General features: G+C 41.3%; 2 protein-coding genes across 3 annotated transcripts in view; both read left to right on the top strand.

Moving 5' to 3' along the window:
- Window positions 1-9,319, top strand: part of itgb1a (integrin, beta 1a) — a 28,365-nt gene extending 19,046 nt beyond the window's left edge. The window contains exons 6-17 of one of the 2 annotated variants that reach the window (XM_035142988.2): window positions 26-264; window positions 602-757; window positions 846-941; window positions 1,456-1,545; window positions 1,762-1,902; window positions 3,057-3,256; window positions 3,378-3,616; window positions 3,753-3,975; window positions 4,924-5,159; window positions 5,364-5,530; window positions 7,399-7,476; window positions 8,014-9,319. In XM_035142988.2, the coding sequence (XP_034998879.1) occupies window positions 26-264; window positions 602-757; window positions 846-941; window positions 1,456-1,545; window positions 1,762-1,902; window positions 3,057-3,256; window positions 3,378-3,616; window positions 3,753-3,975; window positions 4,924-5,159; window positions 5,364-5,530; window positions 7,399-7,476 (1,865 nt within the window). In that variant the 3' untranslated portion in view covers window positions 8,014-9,319. The remainder of the gene's footprint in view (window positions 1-25; window positions 265-601; window positions 758-845; window positions 942-1,455; window positions 1,546-1,761; window positions 1,903-3,056; window positions 3,257-3,377; window positions 3,617-3,752; window positions 3,976-4,923; window positions 5,160-5,363; window positions 5,531-7,398; window positions 7,477-8,013) is intronic. The other variant, XM_035142989.2, reaches the window with a different exon arrangement.
- Window positions 9,320-10,189: 870 nt separating this feature from the next.
- On the top strand, window positions 10,190-20,310 carry rab18a (RAB18A, member RAS oncogene family). The gene is made up of 7 exons (XM_035142990.2): window positions 10,190-10,406; window positions 12,508-12,563; window positions 15,084-15,145; window positions 15,434-15,506; window positions 16,297-16,415; window positions 17,557-17,623; window positions 18,311-20,310. The coding sequence occupies exons 1-7, from the start codon at window positions 10,339-10,341 to the stop codon at window positions 18,478-18,480; spliced, it is 615 nt and encodes a 204-aa protein (XP_034998881.1). The 5' UTR covers window positions 10,190-10,338; the 3' UTR covers window positions 18,481-20,310.
- The last annotated feature ends 4,552 nt before the right edge of the window (window positions 20,311-24,862 follow it).

Raw genomic sequence — 24,862 nt, 5'->3', positions numbered from 1 at the left:
CTGTATCCATCTTGTCCTTCAAAAGGTTTTGGTTCCTTTGTGGAGAAAACAGTCATGCCGTACATCAGCACCACCCCGGCCAAGCTGCTGAACCCATGCACGGGCGATCAGAACTGCACCAGCCCCTTCAGCTACAAGAACGTCCTGAAGCTGACCAGCAACGGCACCAAGTTCAACAACCTGGTGGGCAAGCAACACATCTCTGGAAACCTGGACTCACCTGAGGGGGGCTTCGATGCCATCATGCAAGTGGCTGTGTGTGGGGTAAGCCACAACAACAACAACAACAACAACAAAACAACAGCTCTGTTGCCATTCAGTGATCCTGTGGAAATAATTACGCTCAGGTTCACTATTTAATGCAATTTTCCCACAATTATGCCACTTGCTCGGAGGCACACTGCACCAATAAATGTGTTTATGTGATGATGAGTGAAAGTAGTAAGTAGTTTATGGCTCCTCCGTGTTAACAAGGGGATGTTTTGATGCAGCGATAATCAAAAGTTCATGTGTCCCATTCTGAGCTGCTCACATACCTGCTTAGTTATTAGAGAGGCATTACACACTTTGACTAATAATGCATTTCTTCCTGGTTTATTAGAAGCTGATTGGCTGGAGGAACGTGACTCGTCTCCTGGTCTTCTCCACTGACGCTGGCTTCCACTTTGCTGGAGATGGTAAACTGGGCGGCATCGTGCTGCCAAATGATGGAAAATGTCACTTGGAGAACGGCGTTTACACAATGAGCCACTACTATGTGAGTAGAGAAATTTTGTTGTGACTGATTTTTTAAGATTTCTGACTCTGCGTTGTAAATGTGACTTTTCTCCTCCATCTTTCTCCAGGACTATCCCTCCATTGCTCACCTGGTGCAGAAGCTGAGCGACAACAACATTCAGACTATCTTTGCAGTCACAGAGGAGTTCCAGCCCGTTTACCAAGTTAGTCCCCATTTTGAGTCTCATTCTGACAATGTATTCGTTATGCAAAACTCCTAAGCTGTCCCATTCTTTTCAAGTTGTTTTTGGAAGATGCCCAGTGCGTATAAATATCCACCTGGGTTGATGCACTACATCTGCTGTGAGTTAAACTGCAGCAACTCATTCAATCTCTGATTATTTCCTTGTGCCTCAGTGTTGTTTTTCAGGCCAGTTCAACCCAGTTCCCTCTGAGTCTGATCAAAGCTCTTTTATTATGTGTGCACACAGTAGCTTCAATGCTCGAGAGCTAATGTATAATAATCTCATGTAGGCAGATTAAATTAGTTTGATTCCATCTAAATATGGAATGAAATGGTAAGTAAAGGTTTATTTTTGGATTCCAGTACGATGCATTTGTGTTTTACATCAAAACGTGAACAGTATAGTATTCTTGATCTTTTGTTGTTGCTAATTGAGATTAAGAACATTAACAAGATTAACAGAGCTTTACTCTAAACTTCTCTTCTCTCCTCAGGAACTGAAAAATCTGATACCAAAGTCTGCAGTGGGCACTCTGTCTGCCAACTCCAGCAATGTAATCAACCTTATTATAGACGCTTACAATGTAAGTACACTGAGATTGTTGACTTTTAGAAAACTTTGTTCAAATGATCATTTATCCATATGAATCACATTAAAGTGTTGAGTATTTTGACTGAGTTGGAGCAGTCAGAAGTTTTGTCCAAACACGTTTTATTTATCACTCAGCCAATCCTTTGTTTAATGCAGGCAGTCAAAACAAAGCTACAACATTCCTGTGTTTATCTTTTGGTTTTGGCAGTCTCTCTCGTCAGAGGTTATTCTGGAGAACAGCAAACTTCCAGAGGGAGTGACCATAGCCTACACATCCCACTGTAAGAACGGTGTGGTCAGTGAGGGCGAAAGTGGACGCAAGTGCTCCAATATCTCCATCGGAGATCAGGTGAGCGTGAGAAAATGACTCTTTTTTTTAATAGTCAGATGAGTAGCTAATAATTAGCCTGTCAGTCGTCTATAGTACGATAAAACACACTCAACATTCAATATGCTCAAAGTTTTTGCTGCTACAGTCTTACTAAGTCTGTTATAACAGGAAAGTTATGAAAGCTACTGTTAACTAATATTGACAGACTTTAGATAGTTAAGCACAGCTTGTACGTACTTCACTGTTATAGTTCTATTTGTTCTCTTTGACCACTATTCAGTCAAAGTCAAGCGGCCTTGCTTTGTTACATATAGTGCATATTAAATTATTGCATTGAAATTAGAGATTCAAGTCCAATTTATTGGAGATTAACTTTTTTACTGACCTTTAACATTTATAAACTTATGTTAAATCATAAATCACATGTTTTTCTGCCTAACTTCTTGATTTTGGTTTTTACATTTGTCATGCAATTAGTTCCAGGTTACTGTGCAGCAGCCTTAAAAAGGTTTACATTTTCAATTTGAAAAACCTTCTGATCGCCTGCTTTAAAGTGGGCTCTTTTTTCATTGTCATGCACTTTTAAACAATAAAAGACACATGTACCTGTGGGGACATCATCATCTTCATTAATTTAGCCCAGTATCACTAATGTACATGTACATTATCAAACCTCATAGAATTCCAGTGAGCAATAAGTTGTAATGTTCAAATGAATTAAAATAATATAAAATTTGATTAAAAGAAAATATGAAACTGGAATGAAAAAATAAGTAATAATTACATAAGCAGTAAACGAGTAGCAATATGATCATGGAAGCTCCCTGCAGTTAGAAATTGATAAAGTGTAATTATTTATTTCTCACCTCTATCAATCCAGGACTAGCAGCTGTTATCATGTAGCACTTTGAAATTCTGCTATAAGCTGAATGCTAAATGCAAGTAGCTAATTAAACAGTCCTCTTGGAAAACTTCAAGAGCTTCCTATGTTGGAGAGTAAGATTTAACTGATTTTAGTTTATCTACTCTGGGTCTGCACACACATCTCACAATAACATGATGTAGAACCCTGACAACTGATCTTAAGTAAAACTTTGTCTTGAAGTGTCCACTGACACTCACTGTTTTGATCTTTGGGTCATTTCTTTTTTCCTTTACTGCTGCGTTGACAGGTCATGTTCCGCATTAGTGTGACTTCAAAGGGCTGTCCGAAAGGAGGCGAACAAGAGACCATTAAGATCAAGCCCCTGGGCTTCACAGAGGAAGTGGAGATTACCCTGCACTTCATCTGTGAATGTGAATGCCACAAGAAAGGCATTAATAACAGTGGACTCTGCCACGGTAGCGGGACCTACGAGTGTGGAGCCTGCAAGTAAGTCTGTCAACTTGCACTTAACACATCAAACAGAAAAATAGCCTCATATTCAGCCTTTAGGTTTCTGTTTTCGTGTTAAATGAACCCTTCAGAATGCCGACCTGTCCCTCTGTCTCAGGTGTTATGAAGGGCGAGTGGGCAGAAAGTGCGAATGCAGCAGTAACGACGTTGCCACGGAGGACATGGACCGGACCTGCCGCAAAGACAACGGCACGGACATCTGCAGCAACAACGGAGAATGCGTGTGCGGCACATGCGAGTGCAAGAAGAGAGACAACCCTGAGGAGAGGTACAGCGGACAGTACTGCGGGTGCGACAACTTCAACTGTGACCGCTCTGGAAACAAACTGTGTGGAGGTGAGTGTGTCAGTACAACGGAGAAGGCTTTACATAGAGCGGTAAAGGCTGTTTAAAGGAACTAGGATGATGTTTTATCAAGTTAATTAAAGTAAATTAAGTGAATTAAAGCTTTCATGCTTATTTTTTCCCTTAGGGCATGGTCGCTGTGAGTGCAGAGTGTGTGTCTGTGACCCCATGTGGACCAGCAGCGCCTGTGACTGCTCTCTGGACAACAGCACATGCATGGCCAGCAACAAGCAGATCTGTAACGGCAGGGGAACGTGTGAATGCGGCACCTGTAAGTGCACTGACCCCAAATTCCAGGGTCCCACTTGTGAGACCTGCCCTACCTGCCCAGGAGTCTGTACTGAACACAAGTAAGTCTGGAAGGATGAGGTGTCAATGTGCATATATGATGGGAAAGTTATGGCTGGCTAAAAGTGATCCTCCTCTCTATACTGGCCAGGGGGTGATACCTCTCATTGGGCAGCTAAAATGGAGGGGAAGATATTAAATGATATGAGGCTTCAGAATTCTGAATTTACCCAATTGGTAAAATTATGTCTTTCATTTAAAAAAATTGTTTCCCTGGACACTGATTCCTCCTGGCCCAGAGGGATATTTTCCTGCAGTCATATGAACAGTCAGTTTGTTGCCAGGACACAATACCAGTAATAAAAGCTACACATGACTGCCAGGTTTGGCTAATTCTGGACAGCTGGAGCCTCATATTAGCTTTGACTGAACTTTAGAATGTATTTTTACAGAACTAGGACTGTGGAGTATGTCCCCTCATCTCTTATGGTGTCATCATCCATACGATGGTATCACTTCAAGGTCATTATTGATGCTTTCAACAAACACATGACATTTTACAGTTGTTCTATTATTAGAATATATAGCCTCTTTACTATTATCAATTCGTATGACATGTGATTTTAAAGACACAATGAACACAAGAGAAAGAAAGAAATAAAGAAGGAAAGGGGGGTGTCGATTTTCCTAAAGTTCATCTGATGCATACAATCTCTAATCCATACATTCAGAGTTGGAGGATTTCCATCTTAACAGTACAAGTGTCCTGGCCTGGAGATTAGCAAAGAATATCATGCTTTTGTTGCACTGGTTGAGACACAGAGATCCTGCTGTACTGTGTCAACCATTCTGTTAAGGCATATGTGGTTGTATGGATTGTGGGTGTGTACAATTTATCTATAAAGACCAAGACCGTAAAAATCCTAATGATTGCACACAACTAGACACAAGTGAGACAGCAGATTAAATCAGTCAGTGCCCATAATGAGCAATAAGTCTGTTCCCTCCAGAGAGTGTATCCAGTGCCGGGCGTTCGGCACAGGTGAGAAGAAGGAGACATGCGAGCGAGACTGCAGCTACTTCAACCTGATTAAAGTGAAGGACAGAGACAAGCTGCCCCAGCCCAATGACGCGTCCTACCCCGTGATGCACTGCAAGGAGAGGGACGCCAACGACTGCTGGTTCTACTACACCTACGCTGTCAACAACAACACCGATAAGGAGGTCCATGTGGTCGACTCTCTGGGTAGGCAGAAAGCCGGGGCTGAACCAGGGTGTGGAGGGTTCCTGTTACAGAGGAAGCTAATTACAGGGGTTGTGGTGCTTGGGTTGTAAAAATAGATCATTTGTTTATTCATGGACAGCCGTGTGATGCTATGTTTTTGCCAATGGTATTGTTATTTTTGCACTGTTGATTTAAAATGCCTAAACACACTGCTGTGTTGTCCAGACTGCCCCGCCGGTCCTGACATCATCCCGATCGTGGCGGGTGTGGTCGCCGGCATCGTCCTGATTGGCTTAGCCCTGCTGCTCATCTGGAAGCTGCTGATGATCATTCATGACAGGAGAGAGTTCGCCAAGTTTGAGAAGGAGAAGATGAACGCCAAATGGGATACGGTGAGTGCCTGGAACCATAACCCGCTCGGTGAAAGATGAGCCCGATAAATATTTTTGATTTTTGGCTGAGGTCTTTGTTTGAATCATTTAAATGCGGAAAGCAGGTGTTGTTTGGCCGAACCTGCAAAGCCAGTCGGCGTCAGGGAATTAACTAGTGAGGATCAGATGTTGTTCCTAGCAGCAGATGAGATTCACAGACTTGTTGATATGATTACGAAGCGTCTCACTGGCATTCTGTGCCGTCTGTCAGCAGCGGGAACAGAATGAATTTGTTGCTTTTGAATGACGCTCAGAATAAAAGGGGAAAATGTCTGAAACCCTCTGGACTTTTTTGGGAATGTTATTCAGAGCTGGATTTTTTCTGAGGAGTGGCCACAGCTCCTCCCCTCCATACTTCCTCCCCACTGTAGCATCCTCCAGCCAACATCAATATGACAGAAAGCTTCATGTCAGCAGGACCTGGTGTGCTGTAATGTGCCTCCACCTAGTGGTGGAACTGCGTCATACCCTCGGTGTATGTGGGCATGGTGATGCAGATGTTTCTGATCACTGCGCATGTTGGATTCTTTCTTATTACCATGGGCAGGGCAGTCTGCGGCTCCTGCTCCATTTAATTTTGAGAAATTAGAAGCTGTTTTTAAAAATCAGACGAACCAGGGGTGGCTGACAAGATAACAGGGCGAAGCAACCGTAAGGGATTTCACCCTCCATGGACTCCTTTCTCTCCTCACTTACTGCTGCAACCAACCCTTCTTCATCTTTAGCCTCGGTGGAAATATTGTTATTAGTGAATTTAAATAAATATAGATTACATTAGGATTTCAGACGTTTGGGGCGAGTTGACCCTTGTTTAATTAAGTGCAGCAATGATTTTTTATCTCTTATAAGAAAAGTTGAGTATATCTATATATACAGTTTTTCACAGAGCAGAGATTATATAACAAGTTATACTTCAAACTTTCTGCAACAGTGTACGGTCTCCATGAATGGATTACAAAGATGGAACAGACCAAAACATTCATGGGATCCTAAAACCACAGCTTCTGTTTGAATTGATTGTTATTACCGAGCTCATTCATGAGGAGCAATGTCCCAATCAGGTTACTTACTTACCATTTCATATTCATTTTTCTTCATATTCCTCTTCATGAGCAACAGCAGCTACTTTGGTTTCTGTAACAGTGGAAATGAGTTGAGCATTTTTGGATATATTTGACAAATATTTTACTACTGCCTAACAAAATATATAATATAACCTGCATATATGGGTTTCTCGGTTCATATGTTTTATATTTACACATTGTATTTTATCTGTGGAGAACCTTTCAGCAGAACTCGAGTATTCAGTTTATAGGACATTATACAGATCCACAGTCAGGATAGAAAATGTGGGGTGGGCCTTAACATGAGCTCTTTTGTCATGTAATCTGTCCATGAGCTCCCAATTGGAAAAGATAATAATTATGAAGTCCAGGAGAGGGCATAAAGATCCACATTTCAATAACTTGATCCTGAATAAATATCTTTCTGAACAAAGCTAAACAAAGAATTTCTTCTTTTCAAGATTAAACATTTTAAAGCAAATAAGTAGTCAAATTCATACCACCTGTGTAAGGTTGAGCATACCAGAAGTGATGAAACTAATGAGGATAAATTGATTTAAATCTTCTATTGGGAGACTTGCACTGTTCCATAGATCATACTATTTTCTATTTATTTTATCCTCGTCTCTTTTCCACTGTTACTCACATCTTCTTGCCTCTACCATTCCAACTTTGTGCTTTATTTTTCCTTTTATTCTTTTTATCTGTGCTGTTGTACTTTTTCCCCGCTCAACTCTATATTCTGTCCTCATCCTCTGCCTGTAGCAAGAGAACCCCATTTACAAGAGTCCTATCAATCAGTTCCAGAACCCGAGCTATGGACGTAAAGCTGCTGCCCTTTGAGTTTGTATTTCTTTTCCTTTCCACCTGATTTCCCTGCATGGACTGTTTCTGTCTGCACTTCCTTGCTTTCACACAGTCTCAGGGTTGTTTTTTTTTAACATTCTCTTTATTGTACACGTGTCTTAAGTAGAAAATAAGAACAGTAATGTTGCCTTTATAGTTGGAAAAAACTGCATGAGTGTGCACAAAACATGTTCAATGTTTGAAGATATAAAACTTCCTCAGGCTACAATTACAAAAACCCTTTCTGATAAGTGATATAATTTAAAGACATTAGGCAAGATTTGTACAGGTGAGTATTTGGTGTATGTTTTAACACAAAGGCATGACTGTGTGCTGAGTGTGATCTAAATGAATGATGGCAAATTATTAGTAAACATAAAATGTTATATTTGTGTGTTTAATGATGACCCTGTGTTTTTCCCTGTGTGGTTTGGTGAGTTTTACAGAAAATGCCATGAAAATGCCATGAACTAATAAAGCTATCTTATATTTTGAGTACAATGCTGAACTGATCCTTTTCATTTTTGTTTCCAGGGTGAAAATCCCATCTACAAAAGTGCTGTCACGACTGTGGTCAACCCCAAATATGAGGGAAAATGAAAATGGCGTCATAGTATTCAATGAACTCTTTTATCGAGTATTTTAAATCTGCAGTATTCAGTTTGTTTGTGTTCTGAGCAGAACTTGTGTCACTTCTTCTTGTCACCTTATCATTTATAATGTACCATTCAGCCACTGCATCTGTATTTTTACTAACACTTTATCTACATTGGTTTGTATTTGATGTGTACAGTAAACAATGTGTATATACTTTAAAGCTGCAACGCTGCAGAGGTGGATGATATGATGGTTGTGTGTTTTTCCTGCCACAGGACTGGTATGGGCAGACGATTTAGCTTTTTTTTAACAATACAGTGACAATACAAAACAGTATATGTACAAGAACTCCTCAGCTCCTGTCAGTTAGTCTCTGTCTGTTGTCTTTCTCTGTGCACTGACTTCCTGTGTGTTTCTGTGTGTTCAAGACAAGACCTTGGTTTCATATGTAAGTTGTCAGCCATAGCAGCACATTATGTCAATGTGTGTGTGTGTGTGTGTGTGTGTGTGTGTGTGTGTGTGTGTGTGTGTGTATATATAGAAAACGACTACAACAGGCAATATTCATATATATATATATATATATATATACAGATCAGACAATTGCATTGAATCATAATAAATTCTGCAGTAGCGAATTGTTGTAAATGTAGTTTTAAACTGCAGATGAGAAACATCCAATGTTTGAAGGTTTGTTGCGCTCTTATCGAGTTCTGTTGTCTGTCTTGAAAGACTAAATACACAAGATGAATATCAATATCAACTATTGTTATTCGTATTGTTGATATACTATCACAAAGGGATTGTATACCACTTGGTGAAATTATAAAATTGTGGCGACGTTGAACAATCAAAGGATTTTGTAAAGTTATGATACAAGTTGCAATTAACGAATGAAGTATTCTTTTATTTGCTAACCGCAGTAATTAGCCACTCTCAGGTCCCCTCCTGTGTTCTTGTCTAGTACGCCAAAAATATGTTTTCTGTCCGCTCGTCCGGTGAACTGGTGAACTCATTTGTGTTGGTCAGTTTTATTAGTTATGTTTCTGAAATTGTAAGCATTAATCGCGACTATTTGTTCAGATGTCACATGAATCCCCTCTGAAATGCTTTTACACCCAAATGCCTCTGATGTACAGCCCACAGGCTTTTACAGTATTCTTTTCAAAGTGCCTTTTATTTCAATACCACGTTCTCTCTCTGTGCTGTTAATGAGTTATTTATTAAAATAAAGTACAAAAGCTGTGTGCCTTTTTCTGTATAGCTAAAATATAATTGTATTCTGAAAATGTACATGTATATGTATTTTTTTGGGACCTATTTTCAGGTGTGGATCTCCAATTTTTCAACCAATATTTATTCAGGGCCTGAGTGTTGAGCTGTGCTGTCCACATCCTGTTCAAAGAAATGTTTTGTCAACCCAGTGAGGAGGATGCCTGGGGGCACTTAAGACATACATCAGCCATTTCATACTTCTGTAACAAAATACATAGAAAATATGTTTGTATCAGAAAAGCCTGGGTGTCGAACACTTGTCCTTTTGAGTAAGTATTTAATATTTGTTTTCAAATATAATCTTAACAAGACACAAGTAATAATAGTCACACAAATCCTTATTTACTGTCATTATGTAACAGTTGTTGATAACAATTATAACTTATATGTGCTAGAATAAATAAAAGGCATTTAACAGTACTAATTGTTTTACATAGATAATAAACGAAGACAGTTCAAATGAGGTTTTCAATTAAAGCACCTAAATTAAAAGAGGCATTCCTCAAGTGAAGGAATAAATAGGTGAATAGATAAATAAATAGGGAAAATTAAATGAATAAGTAAGCTAATAATCAGGGAAACTACAAAAATACATAATTAAAACTTATTTTACAGAATGCGTTTTAAATCGAGCAATGGCAGTCAGTATATGTACTGCACAGATATTATGTAACAGAGGTCAAAACACACATTTGACTTAAACAATCAAGTGTGATATTAAACTTAAATGTAACTTTCTACATAGTGTCTGTTTTGTTATGTCCTCATAATGCACAGTCTATGGTTATGTAATCACAATAAAAGTCAAAGTATAAAGTCAACCGGAAGTTCCAGCAGGTCACACCGGAAATGGTTGGAGTGAGGCGTCTTTACGAAGACGAACCATCTCTGTCTGAGAAGCTGTAAACAAGACACACGCAGACACGTCGTTTAAAAACCGGCTCGTAGCTGATTACCGAGGGTGACACGGCTCAGCGTGAACACACGATGGAGGACGACATCGTGACGACGCTGAAGATACTGATTATAGGAGAAAGTGGCGTTGGGAAGTCCAGGTAACATCAAGTTATCTCCCGAGAAAAGCGATGGCGTGGCTCTGTGGTAACGTCAGCTAGCTGCTGGGGCTAGCTTAGCAGCTAGATACAAACAATGCGATGTTCCGGGGTTCCGCAGCGTTTGGAAACTATGTAGAACACTGAGCTGTGTGTGTGCTCTCTGTTTAAATAGATAACAGGTCACAGTGTTTGGTTGTTTTAAGCTTACATAAGGCTAACATTGTGTTAGCTTTCAAGCTAGCCTCAGGTCCTGTACGTGACATCATCTTCGCAGACACATGACATAGATATGAGCCACCTCGGATATGATGCATAGTCAGATTCATTGTTAAGTTATAGATAATTGGCTTTTCCCTGTATTTAATTTGACTTTATTTGTAGCAGTAGCATCTTCAAGATTTAAATGCCTCACATCATTATTAACAGCAGATCTCTGCTCGGGTTTGCTCATTTTAAATCTGCCCTCTGAGTTTTTTTTTAAACCACACAGTTGATTTAGCGATTAAATTCTAATCACAGATCGTCGTTAGCCACCGCAAATCAGCTTATTATTCAAAGCAGACTACACAGCAGGATTTTCTTTTAGTAACATTAGTCTGGCAGTTTATTCAGCGCAGTGTGCCAACAGGGAGCTCGCTCAGGTCTTCTGGTCTCCATGACTGTGGTCCAGACTGCATGAAAGAATCCGGATAGCCAGCCCGAGCCATCAACCATCACATTGCAAACTATGGTGTTGAGTGCACACAGCATGCCTTCCAGAGCCATAGCATGCTACATAGATAATGAGCTGCTCAGAGCTGATGTAAGCCTTCTGACAAGTGATCTTAAAAGTAAAGAAAATCTGTCAGTGCAGACTCAACATAACAAGCTGTTATCACAGATCTCCAGGACCACGATCTGTAGCATGATCAGCAAGGGGTTGACAATAAAAAAGGGAAATGGGAATATCTTTATTTTTGGATGAGCCACGCATTAGCCCAGAAGGTTGTAAATAATCTCAAGTGTTTGTTCTAAATCATGCTGTTTAGATCCCAGTGGTGGTAGCAATCAAAACAACGCAGACAGTTTGTTCTTCCTGTATTAATGTTGTTGGGCTTTTTTTCCTTTTTGTTATTCTCTTACATTTTATTCACTTGTGCTGCTAGTTTTCTTACTGTGATGACAGCTCTGGAGTGAAGGGGACCGAGTTTATGTCAACACTATAATATAGACCTGTCCGGCTGTACTGTACGCTTCCTGCTTGAGCGATATTCAGGCCAAGGGCAGTGTTTCCAGAGAGCAATTTTGTTTTATTATTAAATAGGATTTTGCTAAACTAAATTAGACTATGATTAGTTTCAAATTTTATTGTTTGAATCCCTCTGAACCAGTTATGCTATTGTCAAAAAGGCAGAGCCCGGCCTCCCTATACGCTCATTACGCGTGTTGCTTAGAGTCCTGCAATTTAAGCAAGGCCCTAAAGGCTAGGCTCTGTAAAAAGGAACTGACTTTTGAATAGCATACCGATATTTAAATAGTTTCTCTGCGATCTATAGAGATCTTCTAATCAACAAAGAGATGTTTGCCTGGCAAAGAATACACACATGTTTCATTTTACCTGAACAAATGACTTCTACAGACTATATTCATATCTTCCCTGTCTGCAAGCATGGCTCATTGGCTGCATGGAACTTAAATATGAAACACTCCTTGCATCCTTCCTGATGACCCATTCGGAGAAAATACGAAAATTATGTTCGGGTCAAAGGAAAAGAGTGAGCTTATCCCCATCATCAGTGCTGTGATTCAGCCATTTGCACTTGATTAGTCATAGTTGAGGAATGAACCCTGTCCTGCTGACTACAATCTAGCAGTGATGTCATCCAAACCTTGTGTGTGTAATGCCAGTGATGGACGAAGTGATCAATAGAAAGAGATACAGAATTAGATAAGTCTGGAGCCTCAGGATATGTTGGGTGAGCCAGGCAAATGAAAACATGATGACAGACCAAAAGCTTTGCTCACCCTTTGTTGAATAGAATTACTGAAAAATGCCATCCAGCTGTTGTTTGTTGATGAATAATGAGTCTTAATGCTCTTATTTCCTTCTTCCTGTCAACAGTCTCCTCTTAAGATTCACAGATGACATGTTTGATCCAGAACAGTCAGCCACGATAGGTGAGTAACACCAGAGAAAAATGAAAATAATGTTTGATGGTGGCAACTGCACGACAGTCATCGGCCACAATCTTTAACTGCAATAAACACACAGCCAAGGTTGAGGTTGTACTTTGCACTGGTGTTGAACTGGTTTGAAGAGTTATTTGTAATATTTTCCGTCCTCCATTTGAGCTGCTTTCAGACATGCACTGAACTCTTCAGATCCTCCTTAATTTTCTCCAGAGTAGGTGCATGTGTGAATGTAAAAGTCAGAGTGAGAGGCTCTGGATTATCTGCAGACTTTCTCCAACTGGCCCCCTAGTATAAGGCTGCAGAAAGTCCTGGAGCATCCGATGTGAGCGCAGAGCAGGGGATCCCCCGCTGGATTCACCGCGAGCAAGTTGGGGGGGTTGATGACTATTTCAACGCGCCAACAGTACGGCTGGGCAATTCACCGAAATGTATCAAAACCAACATTTATAACCTCTAATCGACATAACAATGCGAGCATTCATAAACTTTGGGGTTTCGGCTGCGTTCCGCGCGACATCACCCTGTTGCATGGCCTTTCTCCTCACTCCCCCCCGCTGACCTGCCCTCACATTAAAAGTGAACACATTACAAGTTTGGTAGAACACCAGCATTCCGGTGGCTCTAACCAGGCAAAATAGAAGAGAAAGTTCTCAATGTCAGAATGTCTGAAGATTTCGAAAGTGTGAAACAATGCATCGAGTCTGGAGAAATGGTGAACTTGGTGGAACAAAATGTTTTTTCAAGTCGATTTTTAATTCTGGTGGATCTGCAAATGACAGCTTCGTTTAATGGTATGAATCTTTCAATGCGTTTAAGAGACACCTGCTATAAGTGGTTTTAGGGCTACCTACTTTAATAGGTTTATTTTCATGAAAGCATATAACAACTCAAGGTTTGTCATCCTGTTTTGATAAGTTTGGATATTCAATTATTTTTTTCTTTTTGAAAAACTAGTTGCTCATAGCACTGTCTTTGTTAATACAATTGTTTGAAACAGTAAAAACACATTTTCTTCAAGGTCATAGCATGAATGGCTTCTGTGTTACTTTGCCAGCTGTGACTCTTTCCAAACAGATGTCTTCATTGGACATAAACTTTCCCTCACTGACTAGAAACAAAAATCACTTTTAATTCAGTCACTCCATCTTAATTCAAGTGTTTTCATCGTCATCATACAAAGCCCTTTATATGAGGTTGCTTTTCTCCCTGTGGGTAGAGTTTTCACAGTAAATCATCCCTTTTCATATTGGATTGAGAAACTACTTAAGCAGAATGTAATCACTATAATACCCAGTCATCATTTGGTGTTAATGAAACTGAAGATGAGCAGCAGAAAGATGAGCAGCTGTCATGGCGCTTGTATTGAAAATTAACTTCTGGGTACACTTGCAGGGGAGGTCATCTGCTGACATCAGCACTAATTGTTTTGAATATGATAGGAGGGGTTGTGCTGTTGTCACTGCATTTACAAGATACGACAAAGGGCTGTTCCGAGGTCCACTGTGAACGACTTGGCCTGCAGGGATCAGCCCGGCCTTGACTTGTAGTGGTCGTGGCATCTTGTTGTATTGTGATATTACAAACAGATGCTTGAGTGTACGCTCTCTCTGGGAACGGCCGGTCTGAATTTGTAGTAAATTAGCATAAGCAGGAGATCTACTGGTCCAGGTTCAGGGAAATGTTTAGTGTAAACTCCTCTCCACGTGCATCTGGCAACAGTATCTGAGCAACCCTGCAGGACCTGAGGGGGGAGCAAGTTGTTGTGATTGACTGTGTGAACAGACGTGTGTGTGTGTGTGTGTGTGTGTGTGTGTGTGTGTGTGGGACACACCGTGTGTCATATATCCCCGCCTTGTCTCTGTGTCCCTTCTTTGGCTCTGGGCTGAACTTCTCCCCCCCCCGTCCCAGATGTAAAAACAAGCCCATCACAAGTGTACATTTCCCTGGTAAATCTGTCACTGGATGCTAAAACTCTGGCCCATTTGTCATCCAGACACTGCACGCTCTGCACACCCAGACACTGCACAAAGGCAATCGAGGAGATTTACTTGTTGAGGGGAAAGGGGACAGCATTGTTATTTTCATGTAAATGTCTGTTCCTCTGGGACCTGGCAGGGATTTTAGGGTTGAATCATTGCTGTCTGAGCCATTTCACAGGTGGTGGATTTTAGTTTTTTCATTTTTTCATACAGACCTGTATTGATTTCGTTCTAGGACATTAAACCACACCATCCGCTCATGGTTTATATGAATACAAAGTCACACCATAATTTAAATACAGAACATGGGATGGGCATAATGCCAGTCTCAAAAGCTGGGGTTAACAGAAGTTCAGCGAGTGTGGTGCGTGTGTTTTGACAATTCATCATTGATAATCACAGTCTGTCGCCATTGTAATATTCTTGGCAGTAATTTGCTGAACCTGTAAGAGTCATCATATTGGTAGTGAGGCAGGATGAGGTAATCATGAAGGTATGACTGATCGACTCTCCTCTCATTGTCTAGGTGTTGACTTTAAAGTGAAGACCATTTCTGTGGACGGCAACAAGGCAAAGTTGGCCATATGGGTAAGTGACAGACGTACTTCAATAACAGCAACCATGTGGCTTTTGTCTGTTAAAGAGCAGAGATTCATTTTTAAAGCTCCTCCATGGCTGCGGTCAGGCTATTCTCTCCATTCCCCAGTAGATGGCGCTTTTGTAACACCATTTCTGCCTCCACGCTCCGTCAGGGACTCGGAGTCAGAGTCCGACTTGTTGTTTATGTCCGTCTGCCCTGGTTTTCCTTCTGTTTGAGCCACCAGTTATTTTACTGGTGACTGTGTCCAGTTGGGCTGACCTGGTCGTGTTTCGCAGGACACTGCAGGACAGGAGCGCTTCCGAACCCTGACGCCTAGTTACTACCGTGGTGCCCAGGGAGTCATCTTGGGTAAGCTCAGTGTGTGTGCATGTGTGTGTACAGGGGGATTGTCGCCCTCTTTACTCCAGAGTCGGACTGCTGGTTGTAAAAAGAGTGATGTCTTTCCATCCTGTGACCCACACACACGCACACCCTCCTGCCTGTCTCTCTGGAAGTTAGTTTATACCCTCCTCATATGGACATGCATGTACAGCATGAATACTCACACACAGGAACTTTAGTTCAACCTCTTAAACAGACTTCCTCCACAACCTGCGGTTTCTGACCATTCTAATGACATATATAGAAACAGAAGGTGCCTTGCTATGGAACTGGGATTGTTAGAGCTCCCCATGTGATGCTGTGTGAAAACTTCCATCCCTTCGGTTTTATTAACCATCTGTTTTTAGTTAACACTCTATTATTGTAGTTTTATTTTATTTTTTTGCTCAATCAGGTTTTGCTTGTTTTTCAAAAGTTGAAATAACTTGAGTTAAACTTAACAAAGTCTCTGCTTTTCAGTTAAAATAACAGGAAAACATAATTTAAAATTCAAGGTCTGTTAGATTTAATAACTCATGAAGAAAATGTTGTTTAAATGTGATGCATTCTCCATGTAAACGCCTACATAATTCCATTAGATAAACAGCACCACATTAATGCTCATAACATTCCCAATCTGCTGTATTGTTCTGTTGCTCTATCAAGTATTTAAAGATTAAATAAAGTCCTTTCCTTATGACCTAGAGTGTGGTCAACTTGTCATGAGAATGTACGTGTGTATATGAATGACTTCACTCTGAGCATGTCTCCTTCACAGTGTATGATGTCACACGACGAGAAACCTTTACCAAGCTCGATAACTGGCTCAACGAACTGGAGACGTACTGTACAAGGAATGACCTCGTGAAAATGCTTGTTGGAAACAAAATTGATAAGGTGAGTGGGTTTGTGAATAGATGAGCATCAAGTGTCTGTGTTCCTGCTCTGTCTCACAAGGTTGTTTGATTAGATATCAGCAGCTCATCAAGACTTTTGAATTCATCTTCCGTACTTTTTGTATCATGAGATGGAAAAACAATTGATATTTGCTGACGTTGTACAAACACCCAGACGGGTCACAAATTTAAGAAAAACATGATCAAGTGTCATTGTAAGGTCTGAAGACAGCGTGCCATCAGAACAGCTTCAACAGCTTCCCTGGCATTGACTCTACAAGTCTCTGGACGAGGGCTTAGTGATATAGCGGAAAATTATATAAAGCAAAAAATAATCATCTGTAATTATCACAAAAAAAGTTCAAGGACTGATTTTGGCTCCTGAGTAACGGTTCTCGCTTTTAATTTGTCTTTATGGGCAGAAAATGAAAATGACACACTTCATAAACATAAAAACATTTTACAAATCTGATGTAGATAAATTATGTGTAATACCTCCTCACTGAGCTTACACCTTGCATAAGCATTATATCGATATATATTAGACTTTTGTCATGTTGTTATTGATGAAACTTATATTACAATATTAATTGATATTGTTTTATTGCCCAGCCCTACTATGGACTTGACTAGAACAATGAGGACCACAGATATTCCAAAATTTGGTGTTTTGATGATGGTGGCGATCAGTGTCAGTCCAAACTCTCCCACAGCTGTTGATTGGGTTGAAATCTGGTGACTGCAGAGGCCATATCATATGAGTGACCTCATTTATATTTTCATCAAACCAAGCTGCGACCCTTAATGCCCTGTAGATGGATGCATTTTCATCCTGGTTCTCCTTATTTTTCAGATTTTTCCTACAGAAATACGAATCTTTAAAAAAACATCAGCTTACACCCATTTGACAAATGACAGAACTAAATGACCATGGCTGATATTTCTGTCAGCTGGTGCTTTACCAGAACACCAGAACCAGTCAGCGGGGATAAAAATGCCCACTAAGTAGAGCATTATGAATTTATTGTGTCCTGTTCTTTGTCTGTGAAAATCACTTTTCCTCTCTGCCCTGCGAAGACCACAGTAGCTGTCAGCTTCGCCCGGCAGACCTCAAATAAGCCATTACCTCTCTTTTGTTTTAGGAAAACCATGAGCTAGACCGGGCCGAGGGGCTGAAGTTTGCGAGAAAACATTCCATGCTTTTTATAGGTAAGTCAGGAGGATTCCCTGCTCCGCAAAGACCTGCTGGGCATGAGTTACAGCAGACTGTTGCACAGGGGAAGCAGCTTTACAAATAACTCCCATACTTGCTGAGGAATGCTTGCATAGTTCTATTTATAAAACAGGATTCATATATCATCTTCCATGTGTTCTTGTTTTTTCCCCTGTGCATTTACTTTTCGCATTTGTCAGTAAAGGACTATGTAGAAGAGTTGAAATGACACTTTTATCTCCAGTAAGTACTGAAGAATGTCGTTTTAAAAAACGTGTGGTGAAATGGAAAGATTTCAATCTCCTCTGTCAAAGGCACTTCTTTATATATTGTGTGTGGCTTTCTAAATGCGATTTATGTCCTTATTCTCTGGTAGTAACTATTATGTGTCTGGATATAATCATACTGTGGAGCTTGTGTTGACTATATCCCCTAAATTAGTGTCTGGAGGTGACAGTTATTGTTGAGACATTTTCCTTCCACCACCAGATGATGACATCAAGATGCAGACATTAACAGTTGTTGTATCTGTATCTCATCTTCTCTTCTCCACCATTTCCATTCTCCACACGCCCATTTCTCATTTTTCCCGCCCTGGTTATTTTTTCTTGTCTCACTACTTTTTCTCTGTCTGCTCCTGCCACTCCACTTCTCCCCCTCCTCCTTATACTCTGTGCTTCCAGAGGCAAGTGCAAAGACCAGGGACGGTGTTCAGTGTGCATTTGAAGAGCTGGTGGAGAAGATCATCCAGACTCCCGGCCTGTGGCAGAGCGAGATCCACGGCCGAGGAGTGCAGCTCACCGACGAGGACGCAGGAGGTGGAACCTGCGGCGGCTACTGCTCCCTAGTCTAGACAGCACATACATAAAGAACACAAACACATTCTCTCTCTCTCTCTCACTCACACACACACACACACACACACACACACACACACACACACACGTGTGAATACAACACTCTGAACAATAACATAAACACACACTTGAAAGAACACTCTTCTTCCCGCTGTGTGCTGCCCTGAGTTGAGCTCCCTGCTCTGACATGAAGGCAGTGGAGGTCTGACTGTCTCTGCTCCGCTGAGCTCAGGGTCGACCGTCCACACACTCTACCTGTGTCCACACAGACACTACTTTTTGCACACTTTCTAATAACAATGCTGCGCTAAAAATGCAATATGCAGCTCAGCCTTCCTCTCAAAGGAATTGAGTGAGTTGACCCTCCTGTTTTTTTTTTTGCGTTACAATTTTGTGCAGTTTAAAGACCTCGGTCAAAATTACAAATACTTTTCAGTTTCTCATTATGCTTTGGGGTTAAATTTAACAGGACACTCGGCTCCAAACGTGTAAACCAAAGTTTGTCAGACAAATGATTTAAATGTCTGAAATGGCATGAGAATAGAAAAAAAAACTTTTTTGACCGAGGTTCTTCTCTCGTCTCAGCATGCTTTTTGTTCTCAGAGCATCTTGCCTTAGCAAGCACATCTGTATAAGTGCAGGACTGACCTGACTTTTCTCCAGTGTTTGTCTTTCCTCTGCTCTGTCCTGTGCTTGATCCCAACCCCCTCCCGGCACAGACTCTATGAACTTAATGCTTCGTATAGTGAAACTTATCAAGCCAACCTATCTTGTATTCCATCTCACCACTCTCAGTTGAAAGCTTGGATCAGCTGTCTCTGTTGTCCACACAACTGCCTCATTTCTTCAGAGTATAATAGAGTTACCAAGTGTTGGGAATGACGTTTCGCTGCTTTTATTGACTTGCACTTCAAAACCATTGGTCTGTTTTGAGGAGTGCGTAAATCAAATAGATTGGCACCAGCGAGCGTTCCACTGGGTGCAGAATATGAGGGAACCACTTAAAATTGCACAGCTTTTTTGTAATGAGTTGCTTTAATGGAGTGTGACCGACTGGCACCCCCTCACTCAGACAGATAATATCAGTAATATCACTGGCATTGCAGCAGTCTTTGATATGGATTCCTTTGAGTGTACAGGGACAAAGGAAAAGTGTTCAATATTAAACAGGGCAGTGAGTCATGGGGGTGTTTCCACAGAAGTTGGAAAATCAAAGAAAGAGCCATGCGCTCCACATTGCTAATGGATTTCCCAGTACTCCTATCTCTGTGTTTGTATCTGAGCAGCAGTTATAAATGTACTGTACCCCTGACCTCTGATTATGTTTGTGGTATTCGAGTGCTGGTATACAGGCTGGGAAATGTAGTTCAGAGAGTGTAACGGTGCAACAGGGATGGTGAAAAAGACATGGAGAACATGTCTTATCACACATTGGAACTTTTTTTTAAATCTTTTTAATTGCATGGGAAATTCTGTGTGCCATTCTTTTTACGTTTGTTTGTCCAGTGAATGACCTTCAAATGCTGTTTGCTACAAATACCTTAACTTATATTTAGCCGAAAATATAACTTTGCATACAGGTTTACCATTTAGATTTAATGGTACAATAAAATAGGACAAAAACTGAAGTAAGCTTTTACTTATTAAACTGCTATAGCTGTCTTTTTTGTGTTCGGAAACATGTTTAAATATGTAAAGTTATAAATTGTGTGTATTTTAGGAATTTGGTGGGATAATTCCTGTATGAATTGTAAAGCTGAATGTATGCAAGTTTCACAACAAACTGCCCTGTGTATTAAACAAAATAAAAATCTTTTTTAATTCAACATGTATGTGTTATTGCAGACTCTAGGTTTTGCTGTGAAGCCAGAGATGTCTTCAACTTGAATGGGTTCTTTGACTAACAATGAGGGATTTCTCTTTTCTAGTAATTGCTTTAATGTCCAAGTTTTCATAACAGAATAACCAATAACTCCGTTGCCATGTTGGAAATGTCACTGTTAGGTGATGGGTTTTTCACTCAACGCCCTTCACATTCCTCTGTCCTCAGAATAAAGACTTGTGTTTAAACAGTGTCCGAGGAACCACCAGACCCCAGACGTGTGATCTATCTAAATCATCTTTTTGGCAGACCTCTCAGGAAACACCACCACAGCCATAACTCACACTACCAGTGCTTTAACTGAGATGTGCATAATTCCTGGGCGATTATGAAAGGGTCGGGCCTGGCACCCGGAGCGAGGACTCTCCCCTTGTAGCATATCCCTCATCTGTTGCCACAGTCCAGGCAGCCGTCTGGAAATATGTCTCAGTCAAACAACATTGGAGGCATACAGCATAATAATGCCTTCATGTGGTCCAACCATGTGCTGAGCTGTAGCGCTGCTGTTTCCTCATGCCTTCACTGGAAAAACATCAGATATCCAAGGGGCTGAGCTGACAGTTTATATATTTTTTGAGAATAACTTAGAGTTGGTTGCTCCACATTCCTTTTTATTGTCACATCATGATAAGTAGTGCAGTGTGTAGAAGCCTTCCTCTTATCCCTGTTGAGTAATACCCCACTACTGAAAACTCAACAAAGCTTATAACATTACATTGGAAATGTAATTTAATCAAGTTAGATGATTAATTGGAATGTTTTGTAAAATAGTTTCAGATTAATTTTGTACATCAATTAATGCATTAATGTAATTGTTTTATTGTTTAGCGTAAAAGCACATAGGTACTAATATCTGGATGCTACCATGCCTACAATGACAATGTTTTGCAGGTACAACATTTGCCATGTTCAGAACTACTACTACTATCAATACACCCACAGCCTAAATGATGCCAATGTGATTGAAAGTGATTGCAATATCATTGCAATTCAGGGGACATTATAAACGTCACCAGATGCAATGACAATCGATTCAATAGCTGCCCAGATGATTACCTCATGGTGCAAAGTCAGAGATCACCACCTCGGTGTGCTTCGCTGACCCGTGCTTTATGGCCCATAGGCTTTCATTGTTGCACAGCAACTCGAAAAGACTTCAACGAAGCTAGGCCGTTGTGGAGGTGGCGAGCCTTACTTTCTTTGGCACATTCAGACTTAGTAACATGCCAAACCCCCAGAACCATCTTGTCCTGCTCCACCTTGTTGCCCCAGAAGTCTGAGAGCAGCTCTGCAGGGAGGGTTTGATGGACTGCTTTCTGCCCTGCTGTCTGTTCCGAGCATGCAGCCAGGCGCTAAGCTAACAGAGCAGATCTGGCTCTCGTTAACACAGTCTTGTCTCTCTGCTCTTCCTCCGCCTGCCGTGGCGGCGGGCTGTATGGATTAGCACTCAGATGAGCCCCTCATGAGAGCAGTCATGCTGTCATGTGTAAAAATGTTACGAGACGTCGGGCATCGTTTCATAAGGTGTTGGGTTCCAAGACGTCACTCACTTTGTCAGGCTCGTTCCCGGTTTGCTATCAGGTAATTGTTTTGCCATAGTGACTTTTAAGAGTAAGAAAGAGTGAGAGGATGATTGGAAAGATCATCCTTTGCCACAACCTGAATTCTGTATTGTTTTGAGGAACTAATATGTTCGCCATAAGGTCGGCTTTGTTTCGTTGTAGGGTGGCCAGGTGCAGTCAGCCTTCCTGAAGTTCACTTTAACAGAATTCTTGAACAAGAGTTCAGGGCCTGAAGGTTTTGGGTTTAAATCATTTTATAAACAAGAACAGTCCATTTGTTTTCTTCAGATAACTTTCCTTGTTCTGGACAAAAAGACTCGAAGGCACCTGTAGGTCTGCAGACTGTTTGACTGTTTACGTTCAGAGTTGAGGTAGAGGAAAATACCCCTTTGCTCCTGCACTTTCCTTTCTAGAATCAGCCAAAGTCGAGCTCTGGCCTCTCTTAGGTTACCCTCTGCACACCAGAGGACCGTGAGGTAATGACCGGCATGCCCAGAACTGATGGCTCTGTCACTGCAGGTGGAAACACTTTGATTATGTGAGACCTTGTGTTTACATTGTTGCACCCGTTTACATTTAGACCCTTTGACATTTCATCAAGCAACGGGAGCGTCCCGTTTCAGCGCCCTGATCTGTTTTGAGCTGTGTGACCTGCTGTAGGTCTCAGTGTCCTCTGGGTAGGAGAAAAGCCAGTCGACCTCCTTCTTATTGACCATCCAAAGCTCTTACAGGTCCCATCCACACACATTCACACAGCGCTTGTGCTTTGAACACAGCTCTTCACCAACACACACACACACGGAAACCAACGGTACACCTGGGTCAATTTGTAGTCCAGTGACTTGACATGAGGACTAACCCTCCGATGGATGACTCACTCTACTTTCTGAGATACAGCGCCCAATATCAAATCTTGAATCTTGTGTGGCCTTAAACAAGTATTTGATCTCTGGTTACTCAAAGCAACTCACAGATCAAGAAATTAGGAAGTAAGTGATATGTCAGGGAAGGCCTTGAGAGCAAATAAACTACAAATATGGCCTAATAGAAATAATATATTTAATATTTCAGCTGATGTGACTACATGAATGGTCAGAGTAAAACCATTTTAAGGAAGAAGTCCCATCAGGAAATGCCATGGGTTCTGTCAACACCGAGGCTTAGCCACATCCTCAGAAGCAGCACCCCTGTATGTGTACCCATCAATCACACTGGGCCTCCCATAACTTAATAAGAACAGACAGGAAAACCTCTGCACTTGTTTGGTGTGAACCTCTGGCATTGGATCCATGTAAGTCAATTCAGCTATAACAGGGCTGTAATTGAGTTTCATCATATTTGATACTCTGTCAATCTAATTTAAACCTAAATGATTGTATTGTAACCCACACTTGTTATTTTCAAAAACACGGCACCCTGTGCACAGGCCCTAAAGAAAGCAGAAGAAGGGGACGCCTCACCCTTGAAGAGAAAACTCCTCTCGCCGTGGGGGTTGCTTTCATCCCAGCCTCAGGTTACTGTGGCAATAAGCAAACAGGCTCAGGACAGGCAGGCAGGCAGCAGGGGCACAGCTGCCTTGTAGAAACAAAATAGAAGGATGAGTAATTTCATTCATCATTCCACAACCCATAATTCCCCTTGTCCATGGTGCTCCGGTCCCGTGTGGCATACCTCTGGCCACACACCGATTCTGTGACCGTGTCGTCATCCGGTGTATCAGGACACCAGTCCGGATCTTACTCATGCTACCGCTACAACATGGAAGCAAATACGCATGTACTCAGGCCATCGGCTTCTATAATAAACTAATCACTTTGTATCAACAAGGGTCGGGTGTAAGCTTTCCACATGCGTCAAACATTTTCATGGACTAGACACATGCTTCTACTGCAGAGCTTTGTTCCTCGTGAAAAAAAAATCCACGTTAATAAACTCCCTTTTGGGTGAGATGATTGGCATGTATAGAAACAAATTCATTATTTTGTATAAATAATCTGGCCCCTATGTTGTAATTGCACTGCTTATTTTTCTTTGCCAAGCTGATCTGGATTTTTGGGGGTCGGACCAGAGAATTTGTTGTAAACCACCAAGACTAAAAGACTCCCAATTTCACTGTCTTTGAAGAGACAAGGAGGTCTGCAAGGCCATGGAAGCTGCTTTTTCCACCAGGTCAGACCTGAGCCGTGCAGAGTTTAGGGACGGGGTTCATGGGTTTAACTTTTCGGCATTTTCCTCATGTCTCGTGGGGTCTTGTTGCTTGAGGCGTCAACCTAGTTACAGCTCCCCATCACTGTTTTCTTTCCTGACCATTTTCAGTCCTTTGTGCCTGGGATGTAACCCAAGTTAAGGTTTATTACTGCAAACCACAGGAAACTCAGACTCTCTGATTGTATAGTGGACAATTGAATTTGAAAACACAAAGCCAACCTCTACCTCTCCCACCCTCCCACTAGCAAGCAAAAGTCAAATAAAGCACTCTCCAAGGAAATCGTACCCAGGTCACACAAACACGAGACACTTCACATGTACATTAGGTTCTTTTAATTCAGCCTGTGCGTATCCTCTATCCACTTTGTCGCAGGATTTCCTTTCAATCAGATTATGAGGAATAACAGAGGCGTGACATGTGTTTTGTAACCACATAGCTCGCAGGAGTCATTTAGTGGGGTTCACCCACAGGTACTTCTGTCTGTCTTGTGACATGGGAGAAGACAATGTTTGATCTCCAGTTACTCAAAGCTACTCACGGGTCAAGAAATTAGGAAGTAGGTCTTTATGTAGTGATTTGACCGGAAAGGCCTTGAGAGCAAAATACAAATGGTTCAATCACAAATAAACTACAAATATGGCCTAATAGATGAACAGAAAATATACAACGTAAACTTAAACTAAAGGTTCACTGTGATCCATGGCGAAGGCAGCTCCGGAGGAGGA

This window comes from Hippoglossus stenolepis, chromosome 19 (assembly GCF_022539355.2).
Source record: "Hippoglossus stenolepis isolate QCI-W04-F060 chromosome 19, HSTE1.2, whole genome shotgun sequence".
Taxonomy (NCBI): domain Eukaryota; kingdom Metazoa; phylum Chordata; class Actinopteri; order Pleuronectiformes; family Pleuronectidae; genus Hippoglossus; species Hippoglossus stenolepis.
Note: the sequence above shows the minus strand (reverse complement) of the source record. Positions and strands in the feature narration are given on the sequence as shown.